General features: G+C 44.4%; 2 protein-coding genes across 4 annotated transcripts in view; both read right to left on the reverse strand.

Moving 5' to 3' along the window:
• MED28 (mediator complex subunit 28) overlaps window positions 1-3,475 on the reverse strand; it is an 8,061-nt gene extending 4,586 nt beyond the window's left edge. For all 3 annotated transcript variants that reach the window (XM_040487373.1, XM_040487369.1, XM_040487360.1), the window contains exon 1: window positions 3,289-3,475. In XM_040487373.1, the coding sequence (XP_040343307.1) occupies window positions 3,289-3,438 (150 nt within the window). In that variant the 5' untranslated portion in view covers window positions 3,439-3,475. The remainder of the gene's footprint in view (window positions 1-3,288) is intronic.
• A 3,521-nt stretch (window positions 3,476-6,996) lies between these two features.
• LAP3 (leucine aminopeptidase 3) overlaps window positions 6,997-25,268 on the reverse strand; it is a 28,903-nt gene continuing 10,631 nt past the window's right edge. The window contains exons 7-13 of the mRNA XM_040487386.1: window positions 25,029-25,187; window positions 20,444-20,568; window positions 18,944-19,032; window positions 17,755-17,857; window positions 10,455-10,534; window positions 8,271-8,380; window positions 6,997-7,552 (exon numbers count right to left, since the gene is read on the reverse strand). Of these exons, the coding sequence (XP_040343320.1) occupies window positions 7,363-7,552; window positions 8,271-8,380; window positions 10,455-10,534; window positions 17,755-17,857; window positions 18,944-19,032; window positions 20,444-20,568; window positions 25,029-25,187 (856 nt within the window). The 3' untranslated portion in view covers window positions 6,997-7,362. The remainder of the gene's footprint in view (window positions 7,553-8,270; window positions 8,381-10,454; window positions 10,535-17,754; window positions 17,858-18,943; window positions 19,033-20,443; window positions 20,569-25,028; window positions 25,188-25,268) is intronic.

Below are 25,268 nucleotides of genomic sequence, written 5' to 3' on the forward strand. Positions count from 1 at the left end.
GGAAGGAAGGAAGGAAGGAAGGAAGGAAGGAAGGAAGGAAGGAAGGAAGGAAAGAAGGAGAGAAGGAAACCTCAGGAAAGCACAGCCCCACCAGCAGTGAGCAAAGTACACTGGTGTGAGGCAGGCATATCTGGGCCCAAATTTAGGCCATCACCCACATGTGAGGGCCCTTCGGGAAGCAACAAATTCTGCTGCCAGAAGTTTCCCCTATTTGATTTATAGAGAAAAATCACAGGACTCCTCCTGGGAAATCCCTGTAACACCTCAAGAAATCCGAAAAACAAATTGCCCATTCTGTGTATTACGTGGAAAGATAACGCCTGTTGGATTTGGGATATGACTAGGGCACATCTGCTCTGTGAAACCTGTGGGTACTGGAAAACATCCCACCCAGGAGGCCAACCAGGCAAACCAATCAACAATGCTGCTCCCTCACAACCAGCAGGGCCACCAGGCATAGTGAAATTTGATCTCAGGAATTTTCGCTCCCTCTTCCCTCTTTAAAAAAAAATAAAGGAAGAAGAAATCAGGGGCCCCTGGATGGCTCAGTTGGTTAAACATCAGACTTGGGCTCAGGTCACGATCTCGTGGTTTGTGAGTTTGAGTCCCGACATGGGGTCTCTACTGTCAGCATGGAGCCTGCTTCAGATCCTCTGTCCCCCTCTCTCTCCCCTGCTCTCACGCTCTCAAAAATAAACATTAAAAAAATTTTTTTAAATTCTATATACAGGTCTTCATAGACAGGTGAGCAGTTGTATGGAGAAATGTGTGGTAGTCTATAAAAAGAGTATGCTTGGGGCGCCTGGGTGGCTCAGTCGGTTGAGTGTCCCACTTCAGCTCAGGTCATGGTCTCAGAGTTCATGGGTTTGAGCCCTGCGTCTGGCTCTGTGCTGACAGCTCAGGGCCTGGAGTCTCCTTCGGATTCTGTGTCTCCCTCTCTCTCTGCCCCTCCTCCACTCACACTGTGTGTCTGTCTCTCTCTCAAAAATAAACATTAAAAAAATTTTAAAAATAATTTAAAAAAAAAGAATATGCTTCTTAGAAGTATGCATAGGGAGGCACCTGGGTGGCTCAGTCAGTTGAATGTCTGTCCAACTCTTGGTTTCAGCTCAGGTCATGATCTCAGGGTTTGCGGGTTTGAGCCCTGCATCAAGCTCTGCACTGACAGCACAGAGCCTGCTTAGGATTCTCTCTCCTTTCACTGCCCCTCCCCCATGTGCATGCATGCTCTATTTCTCTCTCAAAATAAATAAACTTAAAAAAAAACAAAAACAAAAACGTTAGAAGTATGCATAGGATGGACAGTAGGGAGGCCCAAGTAACAGTCCTCATTTGCACAAGCCAAGGGGTTGGCTTTGGGCAAGTAATTTCTCCTCTGAGCCTCAGTTTCTCCATTCATAAAAGGAGAGGATGGTCTCCAAGACTTCCCCCCACAAGAATGCATGATCTCAACAAACTCATTACATTGAAGAGCATTTACTGAGCAACTAGAATGAGAAAGCTAGAGACCTAAAGGGAGAGCCCCCAAATAGAAACGAAAAGTGGGCAAGCAGGTGCCATGAACCACTGCAGGTTACAAAACAGAGGCCCACACAGACCACAGTGAAATGAAAAGGAAATGAAAATGTGGCCTTTGAGCAAAGTCCTGAGAAGACCAGATGGGTGATCATGCAGCAGCAGAGAGCCAGCCCAGGTCGCACCACTCACTCCCTTTCAGCTGGCTTTGTCTGAACGCCCTTTTGGGTTTCACATTCCCTGGGAAGTGCCTTTGGCAGCCACACCCATGTGTGCTCTCAGAGTACCCCGGGTTTTCTTCTACCAGAGCAGTGATCCCCCAACACAGCAACTGCCTGCCACTCATCTGTTTCTTCCACCCGGCTGTCTTGAGTTCCTTGATGGCAAGGACTGTTTTCTCTGCATTCTAAGCACCAAAGACAGGGCCACAACAGGCTCCTTCACTGTTTGACAAATATCCATCAAAACTATTGCTACCTGCTGCCATTGTATTAGCACTGATGGGAGAATAAAGGACAGATCCATTGGGGAAGTGATGCGGGACTTGGGAGAAGGCAGCTGGAAACCCAAAGGGAAAACAAACAGCACATGCAGAAGGAGTCTTATGTGCCTAGAAGGAAGAGAAAATTGGAATGAAGCAGAAAGCTGAACATGCAGAGCTGGGAAGACCACAGTAACCTTTTGGCTTTAACTCAAGAGTGACAGCATTAGGACACTGGTGGTTGGCTCTGGCCAAGACATCTACAGGGCCGGTCTTTCAACAAGCTCTCATGACTGACCGCCACCTCACCTCAACGCTAAATGCTGCTCTAAAGCTTAACCAAACCCCTTCCTTTCTGGCTTGGTACCACTGCAAAAGCATCTCATTCTCCTCCCAGATAGATTTGGATATCCTTCAAATCAGTTCGTTATCTCCAACCTTTTCAATGTACACTCCCCAGTAAAAACATTTTTGCCCATGCAGCCCCAGTAACAGTCATTTACAAACCATATTCATGTTCTACTCTGCTATTACACATAGTATAAAACTCACACGACTAGGATTTAAAATGTGGGAAAGGGGCCTGCACTTATAAGTTATTTGATTTCCGCACAATAATGGCTCATCTTTCACTTTAGGGACCACTGGAAACCATCTTATTTTTAAGCACTAACTTATTTTTACCTCTCCTTTGTCTACTACCACTCCCCATTTTCCAACTTCTAGAGCAGAACTCGGTTTGGGTCATCCCTGCCTCCCTCACTCCCTAACCCCCAGCTTGCTTTCCTTCTCCCCCCGCCTCTCCTAGTACCAACTTCAACACAGCAACTTTTACGTAAGTCCATTTCATCTCCAAGAGTCCATTACTTCAAGGCCGTTTAAGGGTGCAGCCCAGCGGAAAGGAACAGGACGTAGCAGTGTGTCGTTACCCTTCGTAGATCCACCAGTACCCTACACGCAGGGATGCGGGGAAGAGCGCTCAGGGATGGGGCCAAGAAAGTGTAAAACGGGAACCACCGACTGGGAACCTAGAAGGGTCCAAGGCTGGGGGTGGGCAAACTTGAAGTCCACGTGCTTCCAGAAACAAAGTCTAGGTCTCCGCCAGCAGACCTGCGCACACTTCCGGCCACCACTCAAAGTGGAGATTAAAGCAAGTAACTTACGTTCTCTGAGCCTCTTCCCCGATCTGGAAGCCTGTCGCGAGCATCACTGAAAGGGGCAAACTGCCCAGGTGCAGCTTAGGGTTCAGGTAAGAAAGGAGGCTGGGAACGGACGCCGCAGTCTCATCTTACCTCAAAAGAGGACTCCAACTCGTCCACCAACGTACTGTTAGAAGTTCTCGGAGGGCCTGGCGCTGCCTGAAGAAGCGAAGCCTGGCCCCTGGAGTCTCCGGGATGTCCAGGCGGCTGTCCGGAGAACATACCTCCCAGCGGCGCCGCCATTTCTGAAAGGGTGGGCAAGAGGCCCACTGCGCCTGCGCAGGAGCTGGCGCCCGCAGGTCACGGGGCACGCACGGTCACGTGACACCGCAGGCCGCCGCGGGCTTCTGTCCAGCTCCAGGGAAACCGTAGGTTTGGTGGCATCTCCCTTTTCTTCTCGGCCAGTAGGCAGCCAGACTTTTAGTGACCTTAACTGAAAGCTTTGACCGGATTTGACGCAGTTGTGGGAGTGGAGGATTCAGTGACTACGATGGAGCGAGCCCTTCTCCAGGAGTCAGGATGCTCCTGTGCAAATCCCGGCTTTGCCCTTAAGATTTGGAAGGACTTTTGGGGCGCCTGGGTGGCGCAGTCGGTTAAGCGTCCGACTTCAGCCAGGTCACGATCTCGCGGTCCGGGAGTTCGAGCCCCGCGTCGGGCTCTGGGCTGATGGCTCAGAGCCTGGAGCCTGTTTCCGATTCTGTGTCTCCCTCTCTCTGCCCCTCCCCCGTTCATGCTCTGTCACTCTCTGTCCCAAAAATAATAAATAAACGTTAAAAAAAAAAAAAACTTTAAAAAAAGATTTGGAAGGACTTTGGCCAAAGCTGCTCTCTACGGGCTCAGGTTACCCCGTTGGTAAGAAGGAGGGAGGGTAAGAAGGAGGGAGGCGCCCCTTTATTCCACAGTTACCGAGCGTTTACTGTGTACCTATGACTAATCTAGTCAGTGTGGGCAGAGCGGGAACAAAGTGGCAAAGTTACCCCTACATTCTCTGTGCGGTTACTGTGTACCTATGACTAATCTAGTCAGTGTGGGCAGAGCGGGAACAAAGTGGCAAAGTTACCCCTACATTCTCTGTGCGGAGAGACCGGTAACAAAAACATTAACATTGTTCAGGCTCCCTGTGTGCCTGGCATTGTTCACCTTAGATATGTATAGTTAATTAAAGCCACTATGCTAATGTCTTTCAGTAACTTGCTTTTTAACAATTGTTTATCTTTTCAGAAGCTAAGTGTTTGTCCCATTATATTTAATTTCACAGTTTTCCAGCACATTTATTCTTGGCCCTAGACTCTGTTTACTCTGGGATTTTAACAGTCACCCCAAGTCTTTGTTCTCGTGGAGTTCACTACTGTTTTTGTGGGAGAGAGAGATACATATATAGCAATATCATGTAGAGATAAGTGTTTTAAAAAAATGAAACCCGGTAAGAATTTGCATAGTGATGGATTTGAGATGGGTAGCTGGAGAGGTCCGCTCAGAGATTCTGCGCTAGAGTGACGGAAGTAAAAATTTACGTAGAAAAATCTTTCTAGACGGGGGCAGGGGTGCCTGATGAAAGAAACTGCCTGGCATATTTAAGGAACCACAGAAAGGCCAGTAGGGCTGGAGTGAGGGAGGCAGGGCACAAGTAATCAGAAAAAGCAGAGGCTCCCCTTTGCGAATCAGGTCTCAGATCAAAAGTCATCTTCCCAGTGTCCATCAAAATTAGCCCCACACGCCCAGCCACTTCACCCTGCTTAATTTTCTTTACAACATTTAAGCATCACCTGAAATGACCTTGTTCATTGTTCTTCATTAACAAAAGTCACCAGACACATGTGCACCAACAGGAATGCAAGCTCCATGAGATCAGGGCCTGCCTGTCTTGTGTACCTGTACTCTCAACACCCAAAACTGCCTGGCGTGTTTGTTGACTGAACAAAAATATAACACCATAATGGAACTAGTGGACTCCAGCAGTTCCCAAACTCTTTTTGGGTCTTAAGACCCCTTTATGCCTCTACAATATTATTGAGTACGACAAACATTTTTGTTTGTATGGGTTGTCAGTATTCAATTAAAACTTAGAATAGGTAAAATATCTACTTATTAAAACTGAGAATTTAAAATATATAAAAATAAACCAGTTAATGTTACCATCAATGTTTTAATACATATAACTTTTATAAAACCAAAAAAGAAAAAAAAAAAACCCCACCGGAACAGTGGGAATCACTTCACTTTTTTGCAGAAGTAAAAGACTTCAACGCTTCCCATCCTCATGTGGTCTCCAACCCCAACAGCCACCTGGGACCGTGAGAGAGACTTGAGGCTGGGGGGTGATTCGCATTTCCCAGTCTGGATATCCAACCACCATGGATGGGGCCGCTTCAGTTTGGGGGTTCTCTACTTCAGCTACCACGTAACACTATCGTATTCTAAACCACTACTGTTTTGGCGTGCAGCGCAGCCATGCCTAGACCTCCCTGATAGACATGGGTAATACCATCTGCCTCAGAGCGTGGTTCTGAGACGAGCGAAGGGTTTGTGAAATACCTGGCAGCCAGATGCATGTGCAATGACAGCTAAATTTCATCTCAGCCAGACTAAATAAGCACATGAATCCAAGGCTAAGTCATGCTTTTTGGATCCCATGCTCTAATAAACACAAGAGTTGTCGTTCCTCTCTTTATAAAATGCCTTTGATAGAAAGCTTTCTATCAAATCCCTGCTTCACCTTCGGAGTCACCTAGAAGAAACCGAAATGCTTCTAGTTTCCCTTCACAAAGTGGTGGTTCCACCTTTTTCCATCTTTCCTGGCAAAGTACCTTCTGGACATGGATAATCAGGGGCACCTGTGTTTCCTCACTATTCCTGCATGATTTTAATTCTAACACAAATGTGCATTCCCATACCCATTCCCTCTCTATAAACCACTTAAGACACATAACATCCTCTTACATGTCACATTTCTTAAAATATTAAAAACAACTCCAATAAACATGTTTTCTGTCAAATGTTCAATCTTAAAAAAAAAAAGGTATTGATAGATCCAATTCATGGGTAATTTGTTCACCTAGATACAAAAAAGTAAAAAAGAGGAGAGGTTTGTTCTATCCTAAATCTGCACAAGTAGAATTTTGTTGATTGGTTGTAGTCCCAGGTGATAAGCAATACTCTACCCATGAACATTCCTTTTATTGGTGTTTTTTTTTTTTTTTAATGTTTATTTTTGAGAGAGAAAGACATACAGTGTGAGTGGAGGAGGGGCAGAGAGAGAGGGAGACACAGAATCTGAAACGGGCTCCAGGCGCTGAGCTGTCAGCACAGAGCCCAACGCAGGGCACGAACCCACGAACCGTGAGATCATGACTTGAGCTGAAGGCTCAGTTCAACTGACTGAGCCACCCAGGTGCCCCTCTTGGTCTGGTTTCTTCACTTAAATATATTCCACATCTATTCAAGCCACTGTATTGACAGAAAGCACTACAGTGTAATAAACAATTAAGAATGCCAGCTCTGGAGAGAGGCCCCCTAGTGTTTAATCTCTGCTTTCCCACTTACTAGCTTGGTGACATTGTTGGCATGTTATTAACCCTCCCTCTGGTGCCTCATTTTCCTCATCTGTAATCTGGGGATAATAGTACCTACCTCACCAACTGATAAGCTCATCACTGAGTACTCTAAAGTGATCATTAACATTGGAGAAAATACTGTATCACTATGCCCCAACTTACTTAGTTCACATAACACAGCCAGAAAGAGACAAGTTATAATTGTCACTGAGTTGACAGTAATATAGAATACCAGAGCCACACCAGCGAGCATAAAAAGTTGGATTTATTTTTTCTGACAAGTACATAGGAACCTTTAGTTTGTTCCTAGCATCACAAATCTAAAATACATTTTGCTCCTCACTTAAAAACATCTACTCTGAAAATCAGGTAGTTTTTCAACATGTAATCATTTATAGAATATCTTAAAAGTCATTGCCAAGCAAGATTATTAGCTTTACCTTTATAAATCTCTACTTAAAACGGAAAAAAATCAAGATAATCAAATTTTCTTTTGTTCTACATTTTTAAATACCATCCTTTGTTTCTTTTAAGGTTTTCATCCATTCATTCAAAAATATTTTGAGGCTCAACTGCTCATTTAAGAGAACTGAAAAATTTTAGAGGATCTGAACTAAGCACTATCTTGACTGAAATGAAGCAAGAACTCTATCAGGGTCCTTGTGGGCCTCCCGGTCATGCCCTTCCGCAGATACGGAATCTCATCTTTGTTGGTCATCACACCTGCTATATCTAAATGTGCCCACTTAGGATGAGTCACAAATTCTTTCAGGAATGCTGCAGCTGTACATGCTCCTGCAGACCTGAAGAGAAAGACAAAAGCCATTGTTTAATGCCATGTAAATGTGCACTGACCATTTCATTAAGATCCTCCATTCGTGCTAAGTAGCTCCTATGAGCAGACAGCAAAAGTCAAGCTTATGAGATCTACTAAGAACTTAACCCAGAAACCACTTTCAGAATATTTATTCTCAGACACAGCTTTAAAGTAAAGAATAAATTCCAGATTCCTCTTCCCCATGGTAATGAATTCACTTACTTTTCATCATTTTCCCTTACCATTTATTTACAATAACTTTTAGGGGTGCCTGGGTTGCTCAGTTGGTTAAGCATCTAACTCTTGGTTTCGGCTCAGGTCATGATCTCATGGTTTTGTGGGTTTGAGCCCTGCTTCAGGCTCTGTGCTGGCATTGTAGAGCCTGTTTGGGATTCTCTCTCTCTCTCTCTCTCTCTCTCTCTGTCTCTCTCTCCCCCCCCGCCCCCCCCTTGCTCACGCTGTCTCTCTCCAAATAAATAAATAAACTTAAAAAAATAAAATAACTTTTAGATTTGAAAACATACAAAATTTTGAGAACCAGTTGGAAAACACCTTGAAAATTAAAGACATTAGGAATTAGTGCTTATGAACACTGCATCAAAAGAAAATTGGCTATATTTTTCTGTGAAAGGGCATAAAATTAAAGTGATCGTTTTGGTAACCAATGATTATAAAGGTGTACTTTTATAGCTCATTTTACATACCTGTATTTTCCAATGTTATTAACATCAGCAAGCTGGCAATCTACAACTTGTCTTGTATAATGTTCAAAGAGAGGCATCCTCCAGACACGGTCCCCTGTTTCAATGCTGGCCTAGGGTAGAAATAGGTACAATAGTTAGAAGACTGCGTGAAGCAGGTTCTGGTTAAATTCATGGCACTGATGTATTCAATGCAGGAAAGAAAGAACTGTTCTCTCTGACCTATTACTCTAAAACAGGAAACTATACAACCAGGTCCAGAATCATTTCAGTTAATTCAAAGATTTACTTAAGAATTATAAAAGAAACCAGGAATGTTGTAAAATGTCCCACAAATTTGTAGGATATCTGCTAAAACCATCAAATATTATGGATTTCAATTTACAATAATCTGGTATCCAGCAGTACATCCAGGCTTTGTGGGACTGATTAGGGGGAAATAGTCTTCGTGATGCTCATCACCTCAGTGTGCTGGGGAAAGACATGTCTGAAACTGCACCACTGAAGACCAGAGCCTAGGACAAGGTGAGCTTATTCATTCACATAATCAAAACCACACTCGTTCACATTCACCATTTACTGAATCGCTACAGAGCACCGCCAGGTGTTGGGGATATAAAGAAATTTAATGTCTGAGCCATCAGAGGGCTCAAAGGCTAGTAGGGGAAACAGATACACAGACTGTTTTAATACACTGTGATCAGAAGTAAGACCCAAAAGTGGAAAGTCAGGAAGCGGCAACAGAAGCTGTTATTTTGAGACATGAGTAAATAGATGAATCAGCCCCAGGGTTGAAAGCGTCTGCCTCTGGAAAAACAGACTGTAGACTGTTGTAGATTGCTGACTGGGATTTAAATGTTTATACACATATAACTTTGATTTTTTTTTAAAAAGAAGCTTAAATTTTAAAAAGTCAAGGGGCGCCTGGATGACTCAGTTGGTTAAGGATCCGACTTTGGCTCAGGTCATGATCTCACGGTTCATGAGTTTGGGACCCACATCAGGCTCTGTGCTGACAGCTCAGGGCCTGGAGCCTGCTTTGGATTCTGTGTCTCCCTCTCTCTCTGCCCCTCCCCTGCTCGTGCTGTGTCTCTCTCTCAAAAATAAATAAACGTTAAAAAAATAATTAAAAACAAATCAAAACAGCAGCATTGTGGGTGCTTGATAAAGAGGGACATGGGGTGCATGGCAGGCTAGAGGAGAGTCCCCCCACCTGCCCAGCCTGGCAGGAGACAACTGAGCTGAATGTCCCAAGTGCTGGGCGGGGAGGGCAAATTCTTCAGTATCAAGAATGTATTCAGAGACATTTTGTATTTGTCCCCCAGTGGCACGCAGGAAGCTCCCATTCATTACTTGTTGAAAGAGGAGGGGTCAGATGGAGCTGTCTCATTACCCAGCAGATACACCGGGTCTGGAGCTCAGGAGAGAGACGGGAGCAAGCAGCCGAGAGGTGCCCGCTGAAGCCGCTGGGCTTCCCCGTGAAGCCTGGGAAGAGCATGTAGCCTAGGGCTGAACGCCCATCAAAGGGGCAAAGGAAAAAACTGGCAAAGGAGGCTGAAACAGAAGTCAGTGAAGAAGGGAACCCGAAGAAATTGTCACAGAAGCTAAGAGTAGGGTGTCACCAAAAGGCGGGGGTGGAGTGCTGCCCCCAGCCAGGCTAGTGAGGCTGAGTGGTGCTGACTGGGGAAAGCCACCGGCAGTGGGGCAGCGTGGGGGAGGGGCGACAGAACTGCTGTCTGGAAGAGGCAGGCTGGCTACGAAGGGGTTTGGAGGAGGCACAGAGCACAGCGGTCAGCAGACATACTTCACACCGCCCACAAATACCCAGGACAAGCCCTGTCGACTCACAACACGCATTCACTGAAGGCTATCCCTTCCTTTACAAAGCTGTCCTCAAAACCTTTCCTACCTCGGGGATTCTACATGGTGGCCGTGGTATTTGAGTCACCTTCACATCAGTCTGAGGCCACAAAAGGAGAAGAGAAATGTGGTATCATAATTATAATTTTGGAATGTTTATAGAGAACCCAAAGCACATTGAATAGAGTGTATTGTATTTTCAATTCAAAGGCAAACCTGCGACAAAAAAATCACTAGGTCACATAGGGGTTGAAGAAAGAATAACTTGGGTTTAATCATAATAATTTAATCATCTCTGTAATTTCAGTCTCTACATATTATTCCTACCTCAAATAGTCTGTTCCACAGCCAGGACGAATTGGTGAAGACCCCAGTGGCACCGGACCCCAGAGCTATGTCCATGGCACCTGCAAGACATAAGCCCTCAGGTCAATGTTCAGCGTCTTCAGGCACGATGTGTTTCTCTGCTGCTCAAACCAAAAGTTCAGTCTTTAATGTGATTTTAATGTATGCTTCATTTTCAAAAACAGGTAACCTTAGAAAATCCTTACTGTATACACTTAAGATCTTCCTAGTTCCTCAACTGGAAGTCAGCTTCAGTGATTAGAGAAAACGTAAAAAAGGAAACAATACCAAACATCACCAATAATCTCATCCTCAGCATAACCATTATATATTTTAAATATTTCCTTCCAGATTTTTTCTAAACTTAAAAAAAAAAACCAAAACATAAGACCATACTGTTCATGTCAGGCTCTGTGCTGATAGTGTAGAGCCTGCTTGGGACTGTCTCTGTCTCTCTATCTCTGTCTCCCTCTCTCTGTTCCTCCCTGGCTTGTACTCTCAAACAAACTTAAAAAAAATTTAGACATTTATTCCTCTTTTATAAACAAACATTAGAAAGTAGTTTTCAACGTTTATTTATTTTTTTTGGGACAGAGAGAGACAGAGCATGAACGGGGGAGGGGCAGAGAGAGAGGGAGACACAGAATCGGAAACAGGCTCCAGGCTCTGAGCCATCAGCCCAGAGCCTGAGGCGGGGCTCGAACTCACGGACCGTGAGACGGACCGCGAGATCGTGACCTGGCTGAAGTCGGACGCTTAACCGACTGCGCCACCCAGGCGCCCCTAGAAAGTAGTTTTAATGACTTTAAAAGTCCACTGGGTACAGGTATCATAATTTACCTTTTATGGAGCACTTAAGCATCTCTAATTCCTCAGTATTTCTGACCACATCTGCTGTAAGACTCTGCCTTTTAAAAAAAAAGTGTTCTTATTTTACCATACTTAATTTGTTTCATCTTCATTTCCTTCTCCAACAAATTTGCATCACCTTGGAAGACTTTTCTTTTTACATTAATATATATATATATATTTTTAATGTTTATTCATTTTTGAGAGAGACAGAGCATGAGCAGGGGAGGAGCAGAGAGAGAGGGAGACATAGAGTCCAAAGAAGACTCCAGGCTCTGAGCTATCAGCACAGAGCCCGACACAGGGCTCAAACCCATGAACCATGAGATCATGACCTGAGCCAAAGTCAGACACTTAACCGACTGAGCCACCCAGGCACCCCTTACATTTATATATATATAAATGTATACACATATGTGTGTGTATATATATATATATATATATATATATATATATAAATGTATACACATATGTGTGTGTGTATATATATATATATATGTATACACATATGTGTGTGTGTGTGTGTATATATATATATATATATATATATATATATGGGGGTTTTATTGGGGGTTTTTTTGGGGGTTTTTTTTTGTTGTTTTTTTTTTTTTTTTGAGAGAGAGAGAGAAAGAAGAGGGCCAGAGAGAGAGGGAGACACTCTGAGCTATGAGCACAGAGCCCGATGTGGGGCTGGAACTCACAGATGGTGAGATCATAACCTGAGCTGAAGTCGGATGTCCAACTGACTGAACCACCCAGGCGCCCCACATTATTATACTTTTTAAATCAAGTTAAAAATCCATATTTCCAGGCTTTTGTGGGTACATGTTCCTGAACGCCAACCACAAGTAGATGCTACAGCTTAGCGGCGCCTTCTCTGGTTCCAGTATTGGCTCCAGGCAATTTTGTTTGTTACCTGCCTGGTCCTGCTGCAAGCTCTGGGGCAGGGATCACATTAATTCCTAAGTATTCACATAGGGCCTAGCACTCTGCCTGGGACACAGGAGCTCAGTATTTATGCGAAGGGAAAAGCCAACCCTAGTACCATTCGGTACTAGGATACTCCTGGAACGTCAGAGGAGACACCACAGAAGATGAGGGAAATTCTATAATTTTCACAAGGTGACACCTGCTACCTATAACACAAGGCATGTGCAGGGTGCTCCTTAATCCTTAACTGTAGCTTTGCGTGGTGGCTTTTCATGGACCGGTTGTTAGCATCTCCCCCACGAAAAACTGAAGCTTGAAGACAGAATTATATACACTGTTTTGTAAACTTTTTGACAATAAACAAAACTTCCCACATTCTTCCATTTCTTTGCAGTTGGGATTAGTGGCCGTATGATACCCCAATGAGTGATTCCCTACACTTCCATGTTTGTGGTATTTGCACACTTCTCTGACTTAAATAAAGCTTAGCGATTCCTACCAAATAACAGCAGCATTCTTCACAGAGCTAGACAAAACAATCCTAAAATTTGTATGGAACCAGAAAAAAACGCAAATAGCCAAAGCAATCCTGAAAAAGAAAACTGAAGCTGGAGGCATCACAATCCTGGACTTTAAGAAGTATTACAAAGCTGTAATCATCAAGACAGTATGGTACTGGCACAAAAACACACACTCAGATCAACGGAACAAAATAGAGAACCCAGAAATGGACGCACAAACATATGGCCAACTAATCTTTGACAAAGTAGGAAAGAATATCCAATGGAATACAGACAGTTTCTTCAGCAAACAGTGCTGGGAAAACTGGACAGCAACATGCAGAAAAATGAACCTGGACCACTTTCTTACACCATACACAAAAATAAACTCAAAATGGATGAAAGACATAAACATAGGACAAGAAGCCATCAAAATCCAAAGGAGAAAGCAGGCAAAAACCTCTTTGATCCCCGCCGCAGCAACTTCTTACTCAACACGTCTCTGGAGGCAAGGGAAGCAAAAGCAAAAAGGAACTACTGGGACCTCATCAAAATAAAAAGCTTCTGCACAGCGAAGGAAACAATCAGCAAAACTAAAAGGCAACCGACAGAATGGGAGAAGATATTTGCAAATGACATATCAGATAAAGGCTTGGTATCCAAAATCTATAAGGAACTTTTCGAACTCAACACCCCAAAAACAAATAATCCAGTGAAGAAATGGGCAAAAGACATGAATAGACACTTCTGCAAAGAAGACATCCAGTTGGCCAACCGACACATGAAAAATGCTCAACTTCACTCATCATCAGGGAAACACAAATCAAAACCACAATGAGACACCACCTTACTCCAGTCAGAATGGCTAACATTAACAACTCAGGCAACAACAGGTGATGGCCAGGATGCGGAGAAAGAGGATCTCTTTTCCCTTGTTGGTGGGAATGCAAACTGGTGCAACCACTCTGGAAAACATTATGGAGGTTCTTCAAAAAATTAAAAATAGAACTACCCTACGACCTAGCAATTGCACTACTAGGTATTTATCTGAGGGATACAGGTGTGCTGTTTCAAAGGGGCACATGCACCCCCATGTTTATAGCAGCACTATCAACAATAGCCAAAGTATGGAAAGAGCCCAAATGTCCATCAGTGGATGAACGGATAAAGAAGATGTGGTATGTATGTACAATGGAGTATTATTCGGCAATCAAAAGGAATGAAATCTTGCCATTTGCAAGTACGTGGATGGAACTGGAGAGTGTTATGCTAAGTGAAATTAGAGAAAGACAAATGTCATATGACTTCACTCATATGAGAAATTTAAGATATAAAACAGATGAACATAAGGGAAGGGGAACAAAAATAATATAAAAACAGGGAGGGGGACAAAACATAAGAGACTCATAAATATGGAGAACAAACAGAGGGTTACTGGTGGCATTGTGGGAGGGGGGATTGGCTAAATGGGTAAGGGGCATTAAGGAATCTACTCCTAAAATCATTGTTGCACTATATGCTAAGATGTAAATTTAGAAATAAAAAATCATAAAAAAGAAATAAAGCTTAGAGGAATCATTTCATTTTGTTAATCTTGGTCAACCCATCACCACACCCATGCCATGAATAAGCTGACTCTTCAGGAAAGAGAGCAGTACTTTGGTATCCGATTACTCTGTGCCATGAGTGCAGGGATTGTACCTTTTGCCCAAAACATCACAAGTAAACTACATTAATAATTGGTTAATAATAAGGAATTTTGAACAGTTGACAATTTAAAACAAAAACTGGTGACTCATATGCAAAAACCCGTAATTCTGCACGCCATTTGGTAACTCAGGTCTGTTTGGGTCATTTGTTCCTTCAGGTTTTGTTACTCTCTACCTCCCAACTCTCTCTCAAACCTATCTGCTGCTCTCTTCCACCACTGTTACCACTGTTATCCACCACCTGGACTACAGTAATAATGGTCTTTAAAACAAAAAACAAAAACCTCGTAGAAATGTCCAAATATACACAAAGAGACTAGTACCTTACATGCACAGATACCCATTAACCAGCATCAATAGTAACCAACTCACGGGCAAGCTTGTTTCATCTATACCCCCCACCCGCCTAACCCCCTCCTGCTCAACAGATTATTTTGAGGCCACCTGCAGATACAACAACATTCATCCTAACACACACACTCACACATCCACAAGAGTCAGCAAGTACACACTGCTCACCGCCTAGCTGGCCTGCCAGTCACCTCGCGCCCTTCTCCAGTGCATTCTGCACACGGCCAGCATGAGCCCTGATGGCGCCAGTTTCATACCCAGTAACATGCCAAGGTGGAGCCGGGGTCTGGCACCTCCTAGAATGTCGGCCTTGTGTGCCTGCCCCAGCTGCACTGTGCTCTCCTCAGACCCATTCACCGTTGCCCCCACAAGCCCTTAGGTGAAGGGTGCCCTCCGCTGGGATGCCCTTCCTTCCCTCCTCCACCCAGTGGTGCCTCCGCTTTCAGATCCCAGCTCAAGCAGCAGTTCTCAAACAAGATGCCCAACCCTCAAATAAGAATGTGATATCTTCTACTAAAGGAATAGGAAGTGACAGACATAGATATTTAATATGATCCAACTGAAATCAAGGCTCTGAAGCTGACTTCATTACCTACTTTAGAAAATGATCTATTTTCAGGGGCGCCTGGGTGGCGCAGTCGGTTAAGCGTCCGACTTCAGCCAGGTCACGATCTCGCGGTCCGTGAGTTCGAGCCCCGCGTCGGGCTCTGGGCTGATGGCTCAGAGCCTGGAGCCTGTTTCCGATTCTGAGTCTCCCTCTCTCTCTCTGCCCCTCTCCCGTTCATGCTCTGTCTCTCTCTGTCCCAAAAATAAATAAACGTTGAAAAAAAAAAAAAACTTAAAAAAAAGAAAATGATCTATTTTCTTTTTTTTTAATTAAAAAAAAAATTTTAATGTTCATTTATTTTTGAGAGAGACAGAGTACAAGCAGGGGAGGGGCAGAGAGAGAGGGAGACACAGAATCCGAAGCAGGCTCCAGGCTCCCAGCTGTCAGCACAGAGCCCGACACGGGGCCTGAACTCACAAACCATGAGATCATGACCTGAGCCAAAGTCGTATGCTTAACCGACTGAGCCACCCAGGCGCCCCGAAAATGATCTATTTTCTACATAATTACAGAACTGGTACCATCACCAATTTCAGAATTACCAATAGCAGAGGCATACTTTCTGTTTTCTTTTCCAAGGCCCATTTGGAGCCGTTTATTGAGGTACTAACTGATCAAGTTACCAGAACTGTCATAGTCTCATAGAAACATCAAAGCTCCAAGGATGTCACCCCTCTTACTCCATCCCAAATCAGAAAGTTGCACTAGAAAAATGAAATGAAATGAAATAAAAACAGGTAGCATGACTGAATGGTCATCCCCTAAACACGCCATCATTCCTACGGTCTGACACGGGCCTGCCTTTTCAAGGATAGTATCATTGGTTCAGTGTCTGGCAGGACAGTAACATCAACCTCTATCATCTCACCTCATCTGCACAGAAACCCCTCCTGTTAATGGGGTGCTATTATACCCCTTTTACAGATGAGACAACTGAGGCCTTGTTCAAAGTCACATGTTGTTAAGATGCAGGACAAGTTTCAAAATCAGGTCCTTTATCTCTGAAGACTATGTACCTCCTCCCACCATGAACCTGGGGTTGGGAAGTGTTTCTTACTGTCCCCTTTGATCACAGCTACTGGAACTCAGAAAGGGCCAGTCACCGTGTGGGGAGCTTCTGTTGGGCCAACATCTGGGCAGTGTAAAGGCTCACCCATCAGCTTGCTCTTAGTTAGCTGAGACCAATTTTCTCACCCCCAGACTAGACAAAAAAAAAAGGGGTGGGGGTGGGGGACTGTGCTTCCTCATTTACAGGAAAGGTGCACTATACCACCCACCTCACTGCCACCCCCCAAACACCAGCCTCAGCACCTCCACCCTTCAGCTCACGTGTTTGCTAAATCAAACAGAAAGACAAAAGACCACAAAAAAATACTACAATGCTAGCTTAAAAAAAGGCCTCCCAGCAAATAAATCTATGCAGTATTGTTACAGTCACATAAAAGGGAAAACATGAACTGATTTCTGCTAAAGTAAAGGCTCACATGATCAGAAGAATAAAAACCGAAAGAGAAAAAATGGTCTGAATTTTAACCTTCACAGAGGCAGAAACAACAAATCTCGGCAAGAGAACTGCTGGATGAAAGACTCCTAACATTCGCTTTGTGCAGCAAGGCAGTGTCTGCTGTCACCCCTTTGGGAATGAATTTGTTACTCTACCCAACAGTGGTGTCCCAGCCTTCCTTCATCCAATGCCCGCCCCGTGTGGGCACTGTATTGGGCTTTCTAAAAACTCCCTATCTCCCAATCTGCCAGGCAAATGCACTTTGTCCCAGGTACTGATGCTCTAGGGGGTCAGGTGACTTGCCCAAGGCTGAACGACTGTTAAGCGGGAGATGCCCAAAGCCAGCCTTGGAGCTTACGCTTCGCACCACACTGCCTGTTAAATGAGGACCTCCCTACCCACCCTCCAAGGTTTTTGTTTCTTTGTAACGTCAAGTACAGGAAGTTCAGAAAACTCAGCTGGCATCGGATACGTTATGATTAACGCAAACAGCTACTGATATGGGGATTTATCACTAACCTTTTCGGGTCTGTATCAAATAGCAATAACACCACAAACATCTCATGTCATTTTTAGATGTCACTCTGGGTGGGCTGATATAACCCACTTGTTATTTCTTTTTTTTAAGAGATATAGCCTGAGATGTTTTAAAACCACAAATCCAATGTCTAAACCAGTTTAAGCTGCAGAACGATTCCTCTGGTGAAAGAGGTCTGAATGCAAGTGGAGCGAGCCCACGTTCAGCAAAATCACACCCTGAGTTAACGTGTACGCCCTATGCCAACAAATACGGCTTTCCTCAAACAAAGGTAGGAAAAGCAGGCTGTTTGACCTGTTAGGGTGGCAGCATTGATGATGACCTTTGGGTTAAAGGTGTGCGCATAACAAAGTGCATCAGCCAGTATGAGCCTCCCCTCTGCATCCGTGTTATCGATCTGCAAAGAGAAGGGTCAAAAAAAAAAGGGTAAGATAACACAAACAATGAGTATCAAAACTGGATACAACACTGTTTAACTTAAATGTAAGAAAAGCCAGTGTAACATCTGTTACTCAGTATCAAAACATACTTCAATTAGAATAGGAACGGATTTAGGGGCACCTGGGTGGCTCAATCGGTTAAGTGGCCAACTTCGGCTCAGGTCATGATCTCACAGCTCGTGAGTTTGAGCCCCACATCAGGCTCTGTGCTGACAGATCAGGGCCTGGAGCCTGCTTCGGATTGTGTCTCCCTCTCTTTCTGCCCCTCCCCTGCTGGCACTCTGTCTCTCTCTGTCAAAAATAAACATTAAAAAAAAAAAAAAAAAAAGAATAGGAACAGATTTAATCTGAAGAGCAAACATGCTTTCATAAGCCCTGTACCAGAGCTGATGACCAAACACTCATTCATGGCTTTGAAAGCAAGAATAAATAGAAAATGTCTGGTCCATTTTACCAACAAGTTTCTCACAGGATAAAGGAAGATTTCAAGATTTCTGAAAACAAAGAGGCTAAAGAGTTTAAGAAAGTTACAGTGAAAGGGCAGCCTGGATCTCCAGACAGAACTCTTTGCAACTTAAGCAACTTTATATATATTATATTCCCTACTTTTACACAGAGGCCGAGGCATTATGGGCAGTGCGTGCATGCATGCAGGTGCCCCAGCAGAGAACCCGCTGCCACATCACCAGGAGTGCAGAGTCCATGATTCAGGTCGGTGTGCCCCGCCTGAATACCAAAACGGAAAAAGCTAATCATGGCACAGGTAAAGACAGCTCTCGCTTTCCTGCTTTGCTGTGCTCTACAGGGCCTGCTGCAGACTTGTAATTTGTGTATATAGCACAGAGGAGGAACAGTAAGACAGGGAAAATGTTCTTAAAATTCTCCATAAAATACTTCTAACTGCATGGAAGGCCACTTAAATAAAGACACCGCCCTCCTCTAAATGGAGCTCACGCTCTGCTTCCCTTCAAGTGTGTTTATGTGGCCACTGGGGATTCCTTTAAGAACACCCGAATGGGGAGGGCTGTCTTCCACTCACACACCTGTATGGTCTTCCCGTTCCTGGCTTTAACGACATCCCCAGGCTTGTTGGCCTTACCGCTGGGCATGTTTTCACAGAGAGGGGCCAAACCTATTGGAAAAGCATATATGAATGAACATGGAATGTGCCGGGTCCAAACTCACCCCCCCGAGGACTGAGGCCACTGGTGGGCCATCAGAAGTATGCCAGAGACATCACCTTAAACAAGTGATCAAATTTAGCATCACCAGTGACCCAAATGACATCATGTGCACCAGCAACAGGAAGTGCACACTCATGTAGCGTTCTTATCAAGGAGTCTAATCTGATTCTATCCTGAAGACGCAACTAAATAAATCCAAATTGTGGACCATCACAAGACAAGCCTGGACCCTTCAAAACTGCCAACGTCATGAAAGAATAAAATAAAAGGGGAGGAAAAGATTCCAAAATAGAAAAAAATTGGAGACATGGCAACCACATGCAATGTGTGAATTTCAAAAATAAAAACTTGTGTGTGCCTGTGTGCACAAAATAAACATTTCTGTGGACAACTGGGAAGTCTGAATTAGGGGACTGTGTATCAAATTCCTGGAAATAATGGTTGTTGTTGCACAGGGTGTCCTTGTTCTTAGGAGACAGACAGACGCTGAAGCATTCAGGGGTGACCTGGCATATGTCTGCAACTTACTTTCAAAAGTTCAGCAAAATAGGACTAGGATATTGGCAGGATGGAGGAGGCATATGTGAAACAGACCTGACTTCCAAGTTCACCTTCCCTTGGTATAAACCACGGATGGGACACCAGGCGGTCAGTTAACCTAAGTCCTCCCCCGCCATCCCCACACTCCTGAGACACAGCGAGCCCCCAGCAGCGTCTGTCATCCTGAATGACACAAAGAGTGGCTGTGGACGGAACACTTCTTGTGTCCCAGGCATTTTCTGTATTTCATGCCTTGTAATCGGCCACAAGCCCAATGAGGCCACCCCTGAATGAGCTGGAGGTGTTCTCCACCCAGACTGCTGAGCGGTCTTCACTGGAGTTAAGTCACAAGCCCCACATTGGGTGCCCCTGACTGCTAACCACTGTCTGCAGAAGTACAAAAACTCAATTCTAGTTACGGCCCACATTTAACTCCACCAGTTCAGGCAAGAAGACACTTAGCCAGCAGCTTCTGCTTGAGGAAAAGCTATTTAAAAACCATTTCCTGGGGCAGCTGTTGGTTAAGCTCAGTCAGTTAGGCGGCCGACTCTTGATACTGGCTCAGGTCATGATGTCATGGTCGTGAGACTGAGCCCCTCCTTGAGCTCCATGGTGAGCATGAAGCCTACTTGGGATTCTCTCTCCCTGTCTCTCTGCCCCCCCCTCGCTTGCTCTCTAAATTAGTTGATTAATTAAATCTTAAAAAAAACCAAACACATTTCCTGATTTTTTTCAGGTTAGAGGAAACTATGTTTGCTGCCCATTCTGCCATTTGACTGGATTCCAGAACTCTCCAGGACACGCCCCTTGTCCCCTCACCTACGATGTTAATGGGTAGGTTCAGCTTGGCAGCAGAGACGATGGCTGAGCAGATGGTGGCAGCTCCTCCCATGTCAGCCCTCATGAGGTCCATATTTGCAGAGGCCTTGATGGAAATGCCGCCACTGTGGGGGGAAAGGACAGCAGCCGTATCAGTGGCAAAAGAGACGGCTCACGTCCCTTTAAGAAAGAATATATAAGCTGAGGCATCACCTACCCGGCAAAGAAAATTCAAGTTTCTAAACTGAGAATCTGAACGACTTAACATTTTAAAAGATGATATCACAGTCTTTATAAAAACATAAATGGGTGTCCGGGCTCATTTTATTTCTTGTTGATTGAGACATAGCAGTGTCGGTGGAGCCATTACTAAGTCATGTAATGGGTGCTGTTCAAACCCATCTCTGTATTAGCTCATTAGCTCCTGACACCCACATAGACGTGTCTTTTCAGGAAATTTTGTGAGTCAGCCAACTTATTGAACCTGAGGGTCACAAACTGTTAAGAAAAGCCAACAAGCTCAGAAGACTGGGAGGATCCCTCGCAAGCCACAGAAGGACACAAGGACAATTCCTTACGACACCCCTAAGGTGCACTCCATCCTGCTGATGGCAAAATACAACCTGAATCAGGCAGAGGCATGAGGAAGATGCTCCCCAGAAGCCTTAAAGACAGTGCTCAAACCCGAGAGCCGAGATGGGTTTCAGTTGGCAAGAAACCCAAACTACTGCCCCAAACAGGCTTCTCTGACTACCTAGTGACTTTTCTGCTTCCAGTCTGCAAGAGTCCAGAAGCCACAGGCTTTGCAGGCTGGGCCTGGAGCTGGGGCTTGCACTGTGAGTTCTGAGATGTGCTGCTGACCTGACCTGGCGGTTCCAGAGTCTATTCCCTGCACTGAGGTCTGCTTTCCTTAGAGATTAGGTCCTAATTCTCACTCGTCTCAGAAGCTCTGGATAATTAGATGGCTGTCAATTACACCTAGAATTAAAGACGATCCACTGGCTCAGAATAAGAAAAGAAATACACTGTTGGTCCAAGAAGTCCAGGGAGCACCCCATGGGGGCAAAGGAAACACACTGGTACATGAGGTCATTCTGTCTACTGGCCACATCCTTCTCACCTTCCATTCATAGGACTACAGTTCAAAGTAACCACCAAAGACCAGCAGTTCTCACTGCTCACCTGTTAGACTGCTCTCAAATCCACCCATTTCTTTTCTATTGAATCCACCCTGGTGAGGACATCATCACGTCATGGAGATGTCTGCCGCAGCTCCTATATATTAAGGTCTCCCTATGTCAATCTTATTACCCCCTTCATTTCATTACCCACACAATGACTATTCTTACCAAAATACAAAATATCTCAACCAACATCCCAGCAGGCTTTCTGTGTGTGTGTGTGTGTGTGTGTGTGTGTGTGTGTGTGTGTGTGTGTATAAAAAATCCTAAGTGGATTCTAAAGTTGATATGTAAATGCAAATGATGCAGCCAAAAGAATTTTGAAAAAGAGCAAAACTGGAGGGTCATGTTACAACATTTCAAGACAGAGCTGTACTCATTAGACACTTGGTTGCAAGGTCCTGGGAAAATGACAAAGAGGCCAGAGTTAGACCCGTAATTATATGGTCAACTGATTTAACAACAGTGCAAGGTAGTTCAATGGAGAAAGGACAGTCTTTCAAAGAGACAGGTTTGCAACAAAAAGACATCCATATGGAAAGAAAAAAAAAAACCACCATGCTTTTCACAGCATATGCAAAATTTCAAAATGGATCACAGTCTTAAATGCTAAAACCGTAACACTTAGAAAAGAAAACACAGACCTGGGCATTGGCAATAATTTCTTAAACAGGGTAACAAAAGCATGAAGTATAAAAGTAAAAACTGATACATTACACTTCATCAAAATTAAAACGGCTCCTCAAAAGAGGTAGGTCACTTAAAAAAATGAAAAGGCAAGCCTGAGAGTGGGGGAAAAAAAGATACTTTCAAATACTGACCCCACAAAGGGTTTATTATCTAGAATACAACAATGTATACAATGTATAGTTTTAAAAACTTCTAACTCAGCATGACCATCAGTCCTATTAAAAAAAAAGGCGAAAGATTTGGACACTTCACTAAAGATATACCAACAGCCAATACTCGCAGTGAGAATGCTAAACACCATTAGTCATTAGGGAACTAATCACACTCAAAATGAACCTCCGGGCTATGCCACACATCCCCAGGAAGAGCTAGAATCCAAGAATGACAGTATCAGAGGCTGGGGAGGACGCCCCACAGCTGGATCTGTGTGCAGGAATGCAAAATGGCACAACCACTGTGGAGAAGTTCGGTCACTGTGTATAGTGAAACACGCAGTTACAATGAATATACTTTGGTGTTCCCATATAACGGAATACAGCCCAGTGATAAAAGGCAACCAATTACTGATGTGGCCAACATGAGTGAATGTCACAGACATGATGCAGAAAGAAAGCAGGCTTAAAAGAAAAGAAGAAAAGAAGTAAGAAGACTTAAGAGATCCCATGAGAATGAATTTCTAGAACAAGAAACACTCATCCACAGCCACACAAAGATGACTGGTGGCCTGAGGCAGGGGTGGGAAAGGGACACCTGCAAAATGCACCAGGCTGGTGTCTGGGGTAATGGAAGGACTCTGTTTTCACAGGAGCGGAGGCTGGTGCAGGGCTATGCATATTTGTTAAACTCCTCGAACTGAATACTTCAAGGATGAATTTCACTACATACATAAATCCCACGTCATCCTTTGCCTTGGCTAGAAACCCTTCAGTTACTTCATACTGTTCTTAGAGCCAAGTCCAAAATGCCACCGGTCCCAGAAGGACCCGGCTCCACCAACCTCTCCAGCCACTGCGTCCTCTTCCCTGTGAGGCTCTGCTGTAGGTGCTCTTTCAGCTCCAGGGGCTCCCTCGTCCTTCCTGCCTTACAGCCTCCAACGTCCTTCCTTCCCCTGCCCGACTCCCTGCTGCATTACCCTCTCCTTCCCTTCCCATCTTTATGTGAGCCTGTCACTCCTGCGAGGAAGCTTTCTACTTTACAAGGTCTCCTTGCTCAAAATTCTCACAGCAAACACTCAAGTATGGAATTGAATTAACAATAAACTTCACACTGAACGTTAACGCTGCATTGAGATATGAGCCCAAGACAATATAAAATCATCACAATTGGCAAGACCATTAAACACAGCACCATTTTTGTGCTCTAATTTTTCCTTGCCATAGTGTTTTAGAATAAACACTTAAGTGACAATAGCATATGAATGAAACTGAAAAATCAATGTGCATATTTTGAATAGTATGAGCTTGAATCTTTTACTGAGGATCGTTTGGAGCCCAATGCTTCAAAGGAGAGGAGGTGGACCTGTGGGCGGAAGACACAGGAGGCTAACATCAGGAAGACTCTGCTGGCGGCCAGCTCTGCCCAGGACGGGCGTCACCGTGCCCAGCACACTCCTGTAAGGACACTCCATTCACGTACCAGAGTCTCTGAATGGGTGTGCACGTGTACTGGAGACACCCAGATTTAATGGACACGTAGCAGCATTTTCCAAAGTAGTTTCCAGGGACCATGAGTCCCATGAGAAATAAATTCCCACCGAAGGGAATTTAGAAAATGCTACATCCTGTGCCCTGAGAAGTCCCGTAGTTAAAACAAAACAAAACGAAAATCTCACGTGTTTTATCCACCGCAACCTTTGGCCAAGTAATCCTTTTTAACTCTCACACTTAAAATTTTTTTTTTTTTCAACGTTTATTTTTTTTTTGGGACAGAGAGAGACAGAGCATGAACGGGGGAGGGGCAGAGAGAGAGGGAGACACAGGATCGGAAACAGGCTCCAGGCTCCGAGCCATCAGCCCAGAGCCTGACGCAGGGTTCAAACTCACGGACCGCGAGATCATGACCTGGCTGAAGTCGGACGCTTAACCGACTGCGCCACCCAGGCGCCCCAATGTAACTCTCACACTTAATTGGCATCTCTGAACTAGTATTCAGCAGCCAACGCTTCCTCCGGAAATACCCATACCATCTTCTCCACCTCAGTTTCTGCTTGCTTGAAATAATCAGTTTCCAATTCTAAGGAATACTTAAGGCTTAACAGGATTAATGGAAGCCAGGCTGGTCAGCTAAACAAAGCAACGTGAAACAGGGCAGACAGGAGGCTGTATGATCCAAACAGCTGCATCCCTGCATCCACACCAGGGATCTTTAACATCCACACGGAGAATCAAAGTGTATGGTGGAAAGATCAAGTCATTTTAAAGACAGACCCAAGTTTGACTTCCAACACTAGGTATTAGTTATGGGGCTCTGAGCAAATTATTTCATCTCTCCAACTCGGGGTTTCCTTATCTATAGAATGTCTGCCTAACTCCTAGAGGATAGACCAGGGGTGACATATGTAAAGTGCCTAACAGAGTCTCTGACACACAGTAATACATTTAAAGTAACGTAAGATTTGACTAAACACTGTGCTTTTGAAGCAAACTTTACATAAACAATACAAGTCCACACAAAGCATTCACCAAAATACAAAGCAAAGATGCGTAAAGAGGTACCTGTCAAAGGTAATTCCCTTCCCAACAAACACCAGCGGCGCTTCGCCTGCATTGGGGCTGCCTCTGTAGTGAATTTCCAAGAAGACTGGAGGCTCATCGGATCCTTTGGCCACACTTAGGAACGATCCCATTTCCTGTTCCTCAATCCAAGATTTGGGTCTACAGGACAGAAAAGGTGAAAAGTCAACACACTTACGGTTAGCTCTATTTCAAAGTAGCTTAGAAAAAGCTCATCTGCGT

This window comes from Herpailurus yagouaroundi, unplaced genomic scaffold (genome assembly GCF_014898765.1).
Source record: "Herpailurus yagouaroundi ecotype Mexico unplaced genomic scaffold, PumYag 28, whole genome shotgun sequence".
In the NCBI taxonomy this organism is placed as follows: domain Eukaryota; kingdom Metazoa; phylum Chordata; class Mammalia; order Carnivora; family Felidae; genus Herpailurus; species Herpailurus yagouaroundi.